The following is a 10,243-nucleotide window of genomic DNA, read 5'->3' on the forward strand; positions in this document are numbered from 1 at the left end:
CCCTTGATGTGTAAAGTATTTATTATAAGGTTTAAATAACGACAATGACCTGTACAAAATATTCCTTTCGGGAGGGAAAAAATCAATTTGCGAAAAGGTAATATAATAGTTGAGGGGGGAAAAGCAGGTTGTGAGTCACAACATAAGTCCCCACAATCATAACGCAGTCTAGATAAAGCCATAGTACAGTGCTCCATTATGCTAAATGGCGATAAGCTTCCATATCTCTTTATATTAACCCCTAACGTAACCTTCATTTTATCTGAACTACTGCTCTCCCGGGCTGTCCCCTTCAGCCACCACAACCGAACCTTCAATGGCGGAGCCAAACACCTCCAGACGATCCCTTGCCATGGAGAGAACCGGCCAATGGTATTCCTCTCCTGCCACTCAAACCCTCAAGTTTAGATTCCATGTGTATATCCGATGAAAAGAAACGATGCAAATCATATATAATCATACGTACATAATGAATATATTAATTCGTGTTTTGACAGGGTCTTCTCTCAAGATTTACCTTCTGATCTTATTGTCGACGTCGGAGACACAAGTTTCTCCCTCCACAAGGTACCACAACTGTTCTTCATGATCTGTTTTATGGGTCTGTGATTGTGCCCTTGTAACTAGATTTTTTTTCATTGGATAGTTCATGCTGGCGCCCAAGAGCAATTATATCAGACAACTGATAAAGGAATGCGAGGCCAGTGATCTGTCTAGAATCGACCTCTCCGACATACCGGGAGGGCCGAAAATCTTCGAGAAAGCAGTGAAGTTCTGCTACGGCGTCAACTTTGAGATCACGGTTTACAACGTCGCCGCTCTCCGCTGCGCCGCTGAGTACCTCGAAATGACAGATGAGTATTGTCCAAACAGTCTTGCCGGCCGCACGGAAGACTTCCTCTCACAAGTTGCCTTGTCCAGCTTCACCGGCGCTGTTTTAGTCCTCAAATCTTGTCAAAAGCTTCAACCCTTCGCCGATGACCTCAGCCTCGTTAAGCGATGCATCGAAGCTGTCAGCTCCAAGGCTTGTAGCGAAGCCAACTTCCCGAGCCGGTCACCGCCGAACTGGTGGGCGGAGGAGCTTGCTGTTTTGGACTTTCATTCCTTCGGCCAAGTCATCACCGCCATGAAAAAGCGAGGCGCCAAGTCTTCCACTATAGCGAGGGCGCTGGTTGATTACACCGAGCAACTACTCCGAGAAGAAGTAGACCGTAACCAGTCCTCCCACCGGGTTAAGTCGTCAGAAGACGGAACCGAACTAGCCGAGCTTCTTCAATCCATCGTCTCCCTCTTCCCCAGTGAGAAATCAGCTTTCCCAATAAGCTTCCTCTGCTATCTTCTCCGATGCGCGATTACTCTCGGAGTATCGGGCAGCTGCAGAAGCGAGCTTGAGAAGCGGATCTCTGCGATACTCGAGCACGTGACGGTCGACGACCTTCTGGTCCTGTCATTCACCCGCAACAGCGAAAGGTTATTTGATCTGGACAGCGTAAGGAGGGTCATCTCGGGATTCGTGGAGAAGGAGAAGAACGTGGCTGTTTTCAACGTCGGCGAGTTCAAAGAGGTGTACTCCAGTGGGATGCACCGCGTGGCAAAAACGGTGGACGCGTACCTGGCCGAGATTGCCGTCTACGATGACCTAAGCATCTCCAAGTTCAATGGCATTGCTGTTCTCATTCCCAAAGGTGCCCGGGAAGTCGACGACGATCTCTATCGCGCCATCGATCTCTACCTCAAGGTACGGAATAAAATATTAGGTTACCAATCAGAAACGATTGTAGTTACCCAAACGCCAGCGTTCTTGTTTGTTTGATTCTGTAGGCTCACCCGAATCTAGACGAGATAGAGCGAGAGAAGGTGTGCAGCGTGATGGACCCACTGAGGCTGTCATACGAGGCGCGTGTGCATGCATCGCAGAACAAGAGGTTGCCGGTGCAGATTGTGCTTCACGCGCTCTATTACGATCAGCTGAAGCTGAGGAGTGGAGCGGAGGAGGCGGCGGCCACGGGGAGGATTCAGATGCCGACCGATTTGTCGTTGATGAGGGAGAACGAGGAGCTGAGAACGGAGCTGTTAAGGATGAGGATGTACTTATCGGAGCTACAGCACCAGGGTCTTGGAACGACGTCGTCGGTTGGAGGATCCGAATCTGGTCCCAGAAAGTCCACGTTTTTCTCGTCGGTGTCTAAGAAACTGAGCAAGCTGAACCCGTTCAAACATGGGTCAAAGGATACGTCCAGTATAGAAGATGGGCCCATGAATGTGGTGAAGCCCAAAGGTAGAAGATTCTCCATCTCCTAAACTGTTCGTTACTCCCAAGCCCAAAAAAAAAAAAGGGTTTGTGAGCCAAGATCTGAGGGGCATCTTTTACAGAGATTTATTTACGAACCTGTTGTGTTCTGCATTTACGCATGCTTCATTATGTGGGACAATGCAAATAATTACGACTGTGCCGCTTAACGCCTTTCTTATTATTACCTTGATGCACTTTGATATGATATATGGCAGCAATATGTTGTCGTGTATGTAATCACACATTATAAAATACTATGTGTCTAAATTGGCTAGTTTTTTTTTTTCCATGTGAAACATTGTATGTAGTAATTTAAAATATGTTTTTTCCGGTCTTAGTATAAAAACCAGTTAACTAATTTAAATAGATTAAGAAAATTTATTGAGTTAATTATTTATAATAAATAAGTGTTATTTTTTTAGAATACTCTTACTAATAATATGTATTAGCTAAAATTATCATTTGATGGAATATATAATATGTACAACTACTGTAAGCACTACTTTAAAAAAAATAGATAAATATAAGACAAAGTGAATTAGAGTTTTATGTTTAAAGTCAAATTAAATGCTAAACTAATTTTTATATTAATTACAGGAGGCAATATAATTCCTGGATGTAGAGAAATAGTGGGGAAGTCGATACCCGTTTTGTTTAGACCAGCAACGAATGAAAAAACTACGCTTTTAAACACCCTCGTTACTGATGTGAGAAGCCTAACCATACACAGTCTCTTTCGCGGCAGTTAAACGCGCGCAACCATGTCAAAGGATTTTTTAGTTTTTTTAAAATTCGTGCGCTGCCTTTTGTTTATCTCTTATAGCAGATTTTTCCAAGTTGTGGTTGAATCTATTAAATGCATGTAACCAAAAACAAAAAGACATTTTTCTTTGAAAAAAAACCTGAAAATACGCTTTACTTATTTAATTGTCTCTGAGAAGTCAGCTTGAATTCCCACTGGTTTGATCAGTTTTGGCAGCGCGCGCGCACATATATAACTCCTGTGCATTTCTGTTGACTAGACCTTCTTCCTCCTTGGAAGTGTTGGAAGCTGCTGGTGTTGAAGGATCTTGCGGAGAGGATCATGTTGCCGAGTGGTTTCTGAAAGACAATGGCTTTTCCATGTATTGAATATAGCCGCGTCTCTCTCCTATATCTCTGTCAAACAAATGACGTTGATATCAAGAAAGCAACTTTGCCGGTCTGACGAAGACCCAAAATCGATCAGATAAACTCTGAATCAGATCCATGAAATTCGCCACAAACTACTTACATACAGAACCATTAATTCACAGTATATTGAGATAACAAATTAATGAGAACACTGGATACTTTTTCTCCTCACTGTTTCACTCACTGATAAACTTCAACAGTTGATCCCTTTAAAATTTAGCTTGCACATAATTAAGAGACTAAACATCGAAATCCAGCCGTAAAATAACAATATTATAAAAAATAAGTTTGGCGATGAATCTCCAAATTAAGTAGCATCTTCATTGAGTTGGTGGGGTTTTCTGGTAGCCATCTCCACACACTTGTCTTGCGTTGTGGGGTTCTCATGATCACGATACATGAAGTAGAGTAGGATTTGGATTGCCCCTAAAGCAGCACCCACACCATTAGGCACCTGCCATGCGAAAACCAAACCAGCAATGGTGATAAAAACAAGAATGTAAAGAGACACCGGGCTTTAGAAAAATGGAGTAAAAAGAATGGCGGCTTACAGCGACGAAAGGGTCCCTGCCAAGGAGGCCAAAGATGAACCAGGAAGTGCCACATAGGAACACAAACAGTGACACCAAGAACGGCATGTACTCGACGCTCTTTGTTTTTAGTACTATTCTCTGCATTTCATCATCGTCATTATGCTAGGCTCCTCATTTACTCATATGTATCCTTATTTTATCACTCTTATAAAACGTAAAGGGCACTTACAATGATGGAAAGGGGTGGCCCATACATGAAGATGGAGAATATGGCGGCGGCGAGGCCGCAGAAGAGCATCCTGCTCTTGCCGTGAAACGTCAAGAGTGAGACGACCACCACCGCAGAGAACACTGCAAGCGCGAGCGCCAAGAGGCCAACAATTCGGAGCTTCTCCTTCTTCGGTGCGAACACGATGAACGTCAACACGTACGTGGTTTCAATCGCCACTCCCATTCCATTCACCGTTGTTAACAGTATGTTGTGAGGCGACACAAATGGCAAACCATACCTGCACTCACATCTCAACATCATTAGAAAAGGGTTCGTGATTTTTGCACAATGCATGCATGTTTTGTTTTACATGTGTCGGTTCTTGATGAACAGATAAGTTTGATACAAGTTAGAAGCTGTTCGAGAAGAAGCATATATATACCAGCCAGAGAGGAGACAGTTAAGAAGCGTCAAGATGTAAGGAACGCCTGAGAATTCCTCCGTGGATCTGTTCCGTAGAATCCTCTTGAATATCATCCTACAAGCACAAAGTGATAACATTTTCGTCCAAAAAGAGTAATGATCATATGAATACTAAAGAGAATGAGGGAGGATAGCGAATGAAGGAAGTGATGCATGCGTACACAGGAGCCAAGAAGAGAAACAGAGCAGAAACATTTCCTGCAAGAATAATAGAACACAGAGGAATGAGAAACAGGGGAGAGCACAATCCCTACTGAAAAAAACAGGGAGACCCACCGAATATCCCGACGAAGAAACGCAAGAAATCCAACATTTTCAAAGAATGATATGTTCCTTGATAGATTAATTGAAATGAGGGATGGATGAGAAAAGAGAAGAAGCAGGTTACGGTCTGTGGTGTTGGGAAAGTGGAAAAGAGAATAATAAGGTGACAGAGTGTGCTGTTTTGGGAGTAACTGTAAATAGTGATAACTGCATGTTCACAGTTTGTGATCCACACTCACAACCGTTTGCTTCACAGTTATGCAGTGAAATTACGTGCGCGATGGTCTGCTTTGGTTTTCAGAACCAGTTACCATTATCACTGCGCATTTTGCAAGTTTTGTAATATCCAACTCGCTCGCTCGCTCTCGGAAACATAGAAATCTGTTTTGTCTCAGATGAAATTCCTTTTATTGATTGATATATTGTGATATACTATTATTGATCAATGAACAAACTCGGCAGGCTAATTGAAGTGGTGGGTTGGCTGCCCTTGAGCAAATATATTTGTGTATTTTTATGATTGATTATGGGTTCAGGCCGAAAATAAGGATATTGATAGATGGGTTGGGGATAGTCACTTGCCAGCAGAGTCTCCTTTGAAGGGAGGAATGACCGAATAAGTGAGGAGAACATGTTATAAACCAGTCCATGCTCTAACTTATAATATCTTTTTTCTGTACACAAAGATTCAAATATACTTTGCAATCATTTGTCTCTTTGAGAAAATCATGCATGTCAGAAGTAAAATCTGATCACGATTTATTAACGTATATTCAGTCAAAATTATCTACACTCAAAAAGAAAATAAAAAAAGAAAGTCAAAATTATCACCTATGGAAAATAATTAACACTTGATAGGTAATTTTGCTTGTTATACGGGATGCATAAATATAGAAGGAAAAAAGCAATTTTTTTTTCCCTCTGTAATACGGAAAGATAAGTTTTTTTTTTTTTTCCTTCTCTTCTCTTCTCTTCTTTTGGGCCCCATCAAGTAAGTCGGTTTCAGGCTGAACGACAGCGGGAAAAGAAAGCCGTAGTTGAGTAGCTGGGTTGGCGGTGTTTTGGAGAAGGTGATTCCGCTTGTTCAGCTTTAGCTCTATTCTCCGTCGTCCCCCTTCTCTCGATACGAAAGCCTGATTTGATTTCTCAGCCATGGCAGCCTCGCTCATGGTCATGGAATCTAAGCCATCTTCGGAACCACCTCCTTTTCTGCCCTCGTCGAGATCCGATTACCTTCAAAGTTTCGGCGATGGAACCTCTGACGAAGACGATCTCTATAGTCGCCTTAAGTCGCTCCAGCGCCAGTTGGAATTCATTGACATTCAGGAAGAATACGTCAAGGATGAGCAGAAGAATCTAAAGCGCGAGCTCCTCCGAGCTCAGGAAGAGGTCAAGAGGATCCAATCTGTGCCGTTAGTCATTGGCCAGTTCATGGAGATGGTGGACCAGAATAATGGTATTGTAGGCTCCACGACAGGATCAAATTACTACGTTCGTATTCTTAGTACCATCAACCGCGAGCTTTTGAAGCCCTCGGCATCCGTTGCCCTCCACCGCCACTCTAATGCGCTTGTAGATGTCTTGCCGCCTGAGGCCGACTCCAGCATTTCGCTGCTGAGTCAGTCAGAGAAGCCTGATGTTACTTATAATGTAAATTCAATCACTGAATCGTAATTACTGTTTGATAAAAATTTGTTGCTTAAAAAGTGAATTCTAGGGTTTCATTATAACTCAAAATGGGTTTCTTTATTGCAATTCAAAGCATTCAAAAAGAAAGAGAAAAACAATTTCAGTTGCCATTTGCTTAGTGTTCCTTGTGGCGCAAACGAAAAAGTTGATTCTTCAGCGTTTTGCTATGTGATGATCATTTGCAGAGTTTGAATTGGCGTCAATCCTGGACATATTGGTACTATAGTAACGAGTGTTCTTAATATTTGTTTGGAATTTGTTACGTAAAAGGCTATTCAAGCCTTTATTTGGAGGGGAAAAAAGATTTTTGATTACCGCGTGATTAGCATTTGCGGAAGCTAGATGAAAAATTAGGACTTTTGACATTCTGCTGCCTAACTATCAGCTTCAAAATGTGAGTTGGTGTCAATCCTGGTGATGTTGGTCATTAGCAGCAGTTTATTCTCATTGTTTGGAAACTAGAGTTGGGACTATGATTAAATCTCTATCCCATTGCTTGGTCAGCTATCTTAAAGGCCGCAAAGGAAGTTGTAGCTGGGGATGCCCTGAAATCTTAAATATCCCTACATCCCCAGCCAGTGCAAGAAATGCATTTTCTTACACTTGTTAGGATTTTTGTTTAGCATGTGCACTGTGGTCTTCTTAAGGTACTTTTATATCTGACCCTTAATTCCTTATGATAATTTTCTTAGGACATTGGAGGATGCGATATTCAAAAGCAGGAAATTCGTGAGGCAGTGGAACTACCCCTTACTCACCATGAACTATATAAACAAATTGGTATTGATCCTCCCCGTGGTGTATTACTATATGGTCCCCCTGGCACTGGTAAAACAATGCTTGCCAAGGCTGTTGCCAATCATACCACTGCTGCCTTCATTAGAGTTGTTGGGTCTGAATTTGTGCAGAAGTATCTTGGCGAGGTATGATTCTCAATTCATCTGTGGTTGAAGTGATGTAAATGATGTTGTAGTTTACTATGCTGTCTTGGACCATTTAGGAATATTGGTTTCATGTCTGTTTTTATTAATGTAATATTGCTCATTGCATTGCAATGATATCTTTTCAGTTTGAAGATCATGTACGCTTCATGGGTTCTCCTTCTGTCCATGATTATAACTACTGTTCTCTGTTTAGTTTACTGAGTTTCAGATTTGAATTATCTTCATTGATTAAGGGAAACATATGGGGCAGCAATAATCTATCGCAAAATCTTCAAATCAATTGAAAATTTTTTGTTTTCAGGGTCCAAGGATGGTTCGTGATGTTTTTCGTCTTGCTAAAGAGAATGCTCCTGCAATTATATTTATTGATGAGGTTGATGCAATAGCTACTGCTCGATTTGATGCCCAAACTGGAGCAGACAGGGAAGTACAGCGTATTCTTATGGAACTTCTGAATCAGGTATCCATTAAAAAACTATTGTTTTCCACTGCTCTCTCCATCTGTGCGCGTCTTTAATATAATATACATTAATGTTTGGTTTTTGACCTTTTTATGACTTTCTGGTTCTTCTCTTTGATCTTGTCTACTATTCCATGTAGCATCATTCTATCCACTCTCCTACATCAGTGAATTCCAATAAAAACTACATGGACCATGTTGGTTTTAGCTGCTAACATAATTCTATGTTAACTATATTTCCTTATAATCAGATGGATGGATTTGACCAAACAGTGAATGTCAAAGTCATTATGGCAACTAACCGAGCTGATACGTTAGATCCTGCTCTTCTACGTCCTGGAAGACTTGATCGCAAGATTGAATTCCCTTTGCCCGATAGGCGTCAAAAAAGGCTTGTATTTCAGGCAAGGCTTTCTGCATTTCAGCTTGCTTTGATTACATTCATGTTGCTATTCAGTGTTTTTGTTGATTAGGACAACAATATTCTCACTAGCGACAGACTTGAGGGGGTTTGTGTCTCTGCCAATGGACGTTGAGTGGCTTGTTGCTAATTATATGGTGGTGTGCTTGTGGGCAGGTTTGCACAGCCAAAATGAACTTGAGTGATGAGGTAGACTTAGAGGACTATGTTTCTCGGCCAGACAAAATTAGTGCTGCTGAGGTTTGTTTTTCTCTTATATTCTAATTTTCTTATGCTAGGAATTTTATGGAAATACCAGTCCCCTTGCTATGAATTTCCTGATGTCTGATGGCAAATAATTAATACCTCTACCTCTTCTTTTTTTTTTTTTTTAAAAAAAGATTGATCTGTCATCTTATGAAATGGCTTGAACCAACATTTGTTAGATATTTTTCTTACACTATTAAGATTTAAATTTGATTGTGTGAGATTTGTGATCTGGAAGCAGTTGATAGATTCATGTGAATTGAAAACAAAGTTAAAATATAAACTGTCATGTTAGATACACTTGGTAGGAACCCTGTTTTGTATCTGCAGTTTTATGATGCCAAGAAAAGCTGGTCAGATTGGTTAGGATTTGACCCTATATGAGAGTGAGTGCAAGTCCTATTACTAATGTGAGAATACTGTTGGTAATTTTCATTTTTTTCATTAAAAGTTAGACTTAAGTTTTTGCTCTTTTCTGGAAAGAGACATCTGGATGAACAAAGATCAACGCTGTAAAGAGTTAGCATGGAATGTTTTGATGCCATCATTTCATTGTGTTGTTTGTACAAAAATTATAACGAGACGAGTCTTTGGTGTCTGCAGATAGCAGCTATTTGTCAAGAAGCAGGAATGCATGCGGTTCGTAAGAATAGGTATGTCATACTACCGAAGGATTTTGAGAAGGGATACCGGACAAACGTTAAGAAACCAGACACTGACTTCGAATTCTACAAGTGATGATGAGAGCTGGATCGGGATTTAGAAGATCCCAGGATGGTTGAAAGAGGAAAAATATTGTAATCTGCCATTTGTTAATTTGTGTGCTGACTTAGTTGGGCCGTTGAAAGCCATGCACTAATTGCGATATATTTGTGCAATATTAGTATTCTAGAAATCAGTGGATGATTCTCAATTATCTATTAGTGCACTTCCATTCCCATTGTATCATCGTTCCATTTTTCATTTGCGAATTTGACTGAGTTGGGTATCATATCATCGTCCTTGGTTAATCTTTGCCCTGCTAATAAACAATCCATATGGGCACAAAGGGACATCAAAATTAGACTCCTAGGTGCATTCTAATCCAGGAGAGTCGTTATTATTATGGTACGATTGGTGCTAGCTGGTTATCAGAATTAGTGGTAAAAAACTTAAAATATCCTCAGTTTGGATAGCCTCAGATCTGGCTAATTTTTGTTAAATGCTGTCGTGCTTCATCTTCATGCTATTTGCTTCAGCATTTCTGTTTTGTTTTGTTTTGTTTATACGAGGGTAAAGCCATGGTTGCCCTTTTCTGTTTCACCCGTTGTGCTTGGGGTCTTGCTCCGAAAACGCAGATGATGATTTCTGTACGCTTGGGTTTGTTTGCCTCCCGGTAACATTTCATCACCCTCAAAATTAATGAATTCCTATTTCCGGTTTTAAATACTATCTTTAATCTTTAATATAAGATCTTGTTTAATTTTTATTTTGATTCTAAATATAAAACCTCAATCTATTTTATCTCTAATATTTGTGTTTTTTTT

General features: G+C 40.7%; 3 protein-coding genes across 3 annotated transcripts; 2 read left to right on the forward strand and 1 right to left on the reverse strand.

Annotated features, from left to right (window-relative positions):
- Window positions 1–105: 105 nt before the first annotated feature.
- Window positions 106–2,579, forward strand: LOC114726385 (root phototropism protein 2). The gene is made up of 4 exons (XM_028912969.1): window positions 106–372; window positions 498–567; window positions 647–1,738; window positions 1,822–2,579. The coding sequence occupies exons 1-4, from the start codon at window positions 317–319 to the stop codon at window positions 2,299–2,301; spliced, it is 1,698 nt and encodes a 565-aa protein (XP_028768802.1). The 5' UTR covers window positions 106–316; the 3' UTR covers window positions 2,302–2,579.
- Window positions 2,580–3,773: 1,194 nt separating this feature from the next.
- Window positions 3,774–5,006, reverse strand: LOC114726401 (bidirectional sugar transporter SWEET1a-like). Its single transcript, XM_028912991.1, has 6 exons — window positions 4,970–5,006; window positions 4,855–4,891; window positions 4,653–4,748; window positions 4,229–4,508; window positions 4,018–4,137; window positions 3,774–3,920 (listed from the first exon to the last, which is right to left on the reverse strand). The coding sequence occupies exons 1-6, from the start codon at window positions 5,004–5,006 to the stop codon at window positions 3,774–3,776; spliced, it is 717 nt and encodes a 238-aa protein (XP_028768824.1).
- Window positions 5,007–5,982: 976 nt separating this feature from the next.
- On the forward strand, window positions 5,983–9,727 carry LOC114726388 (26S proteasome regulatory subunit 6B homolog). Its single transcript, XM_028912971.1, has 6 exons — window positions 5,983–6,607; window positions 7,339–7,569; window positions 7,892–8,050; window positions 8,302–8,454; window positions 8,628–8,711; window positions 9,321–9,727. Exons 1-6 carry the CDS (start codon window positions 6,110–6,112, stop codon window positions 9,453–9,455), a joined length of 1,260 nt encoding a protein of 419 aa, XP_028768804.1. The 5' UTR covers window positions 5,983–6,109; the 3' UTR covers window positions 9,456–9,727.
- The last annotated feature ends 516 nt before the right edge of the window (window positions 9,728–10,243 follow it).

This window comes from Neltuma alba, unplaced genomic scaffold, assembly GCF_004799145.2.
Source record: "Neltuma alba isolate B1F8T4 unplaced genomic scaffold, ASM479914v2 tig00012377_pilon, whole genome shotgun sequence".
In the NCBI taxonomy this organism is placed as follows: domain Eukaryota; kingdom Viridiplantae; phylum Streptophyta; class Magnoliopsida; order Fabales; family Fabaceae; genus Neltuma; species Neltuma alba.

Excerpts from the sequence above, each read along its gene's own strand:
- LOC114726385 (XM_028912969.1), top strand. The coding sequence starts at position 317 with ATGGCGGAGCCAAACACCTCCAGACGATCCCTTGCCATGGAGAGAACC. Across the intron at positions 373-497 it reads ATGGAGAGAACCGGCCAATG|GGTCTTCTCTCAAGATTTAC; the intron begins GTATTCCTCTCC and ends GTGTTTTGACAG. Across the intron at positions 1,739-1,821 it reads CCATCGATCTCTACCTCAAG|GCTCACCCGAATCTAGACGA; the intron begins GTACGGAATAAA and ends TTGATTCTGTAG.
- LOC114726388 (XM_028912971.1), top strand. The coding sequence starts at position 6,110 with ATGGCAGCCTCGCTCATGGTCATGGAATCTAAGCCATCTTCGGAACCA. Across the intron at positions 8,455-8,627 it reads AAAAAAGGCTTGTATTTCAG|GTTTGCACAGCCAAAATGAA; the intron begins GCAAGGCTTTCT and ends GCTTGTGGGCAG. Across the intron at positions 8,712-9,320 it reads ACAAAATTAGTGCTGCTGAG|ATAGCAGCTATTTGTCAAGA; the intron begins GTTTGTTTTTCT and ends TGGTGTCTGCAG.
- LOC114726401 (XM_028912991.1), bottom strand. The coding sequence starts at position 5,006 with ATGTTGGATTTCTTGCGTTTCTTCGTCGGGATATTCG. Across the intron at positions 4,509-4,652 it reads AACTGTCTCCTCTCTGGCTG|GTATGGTTTGCCATTTGTGT; the intron begins GTATATATATGC and ends ATGTGAGTGCAG. Across the intron at positions 3,921-4,017 it reads GCAGGGACCCTTTCGTCGCT|GTGCCTAATGGTGTGGGTGC; the intron begins GTAAGCCGCCAT and ends TTCGCATGGCAG.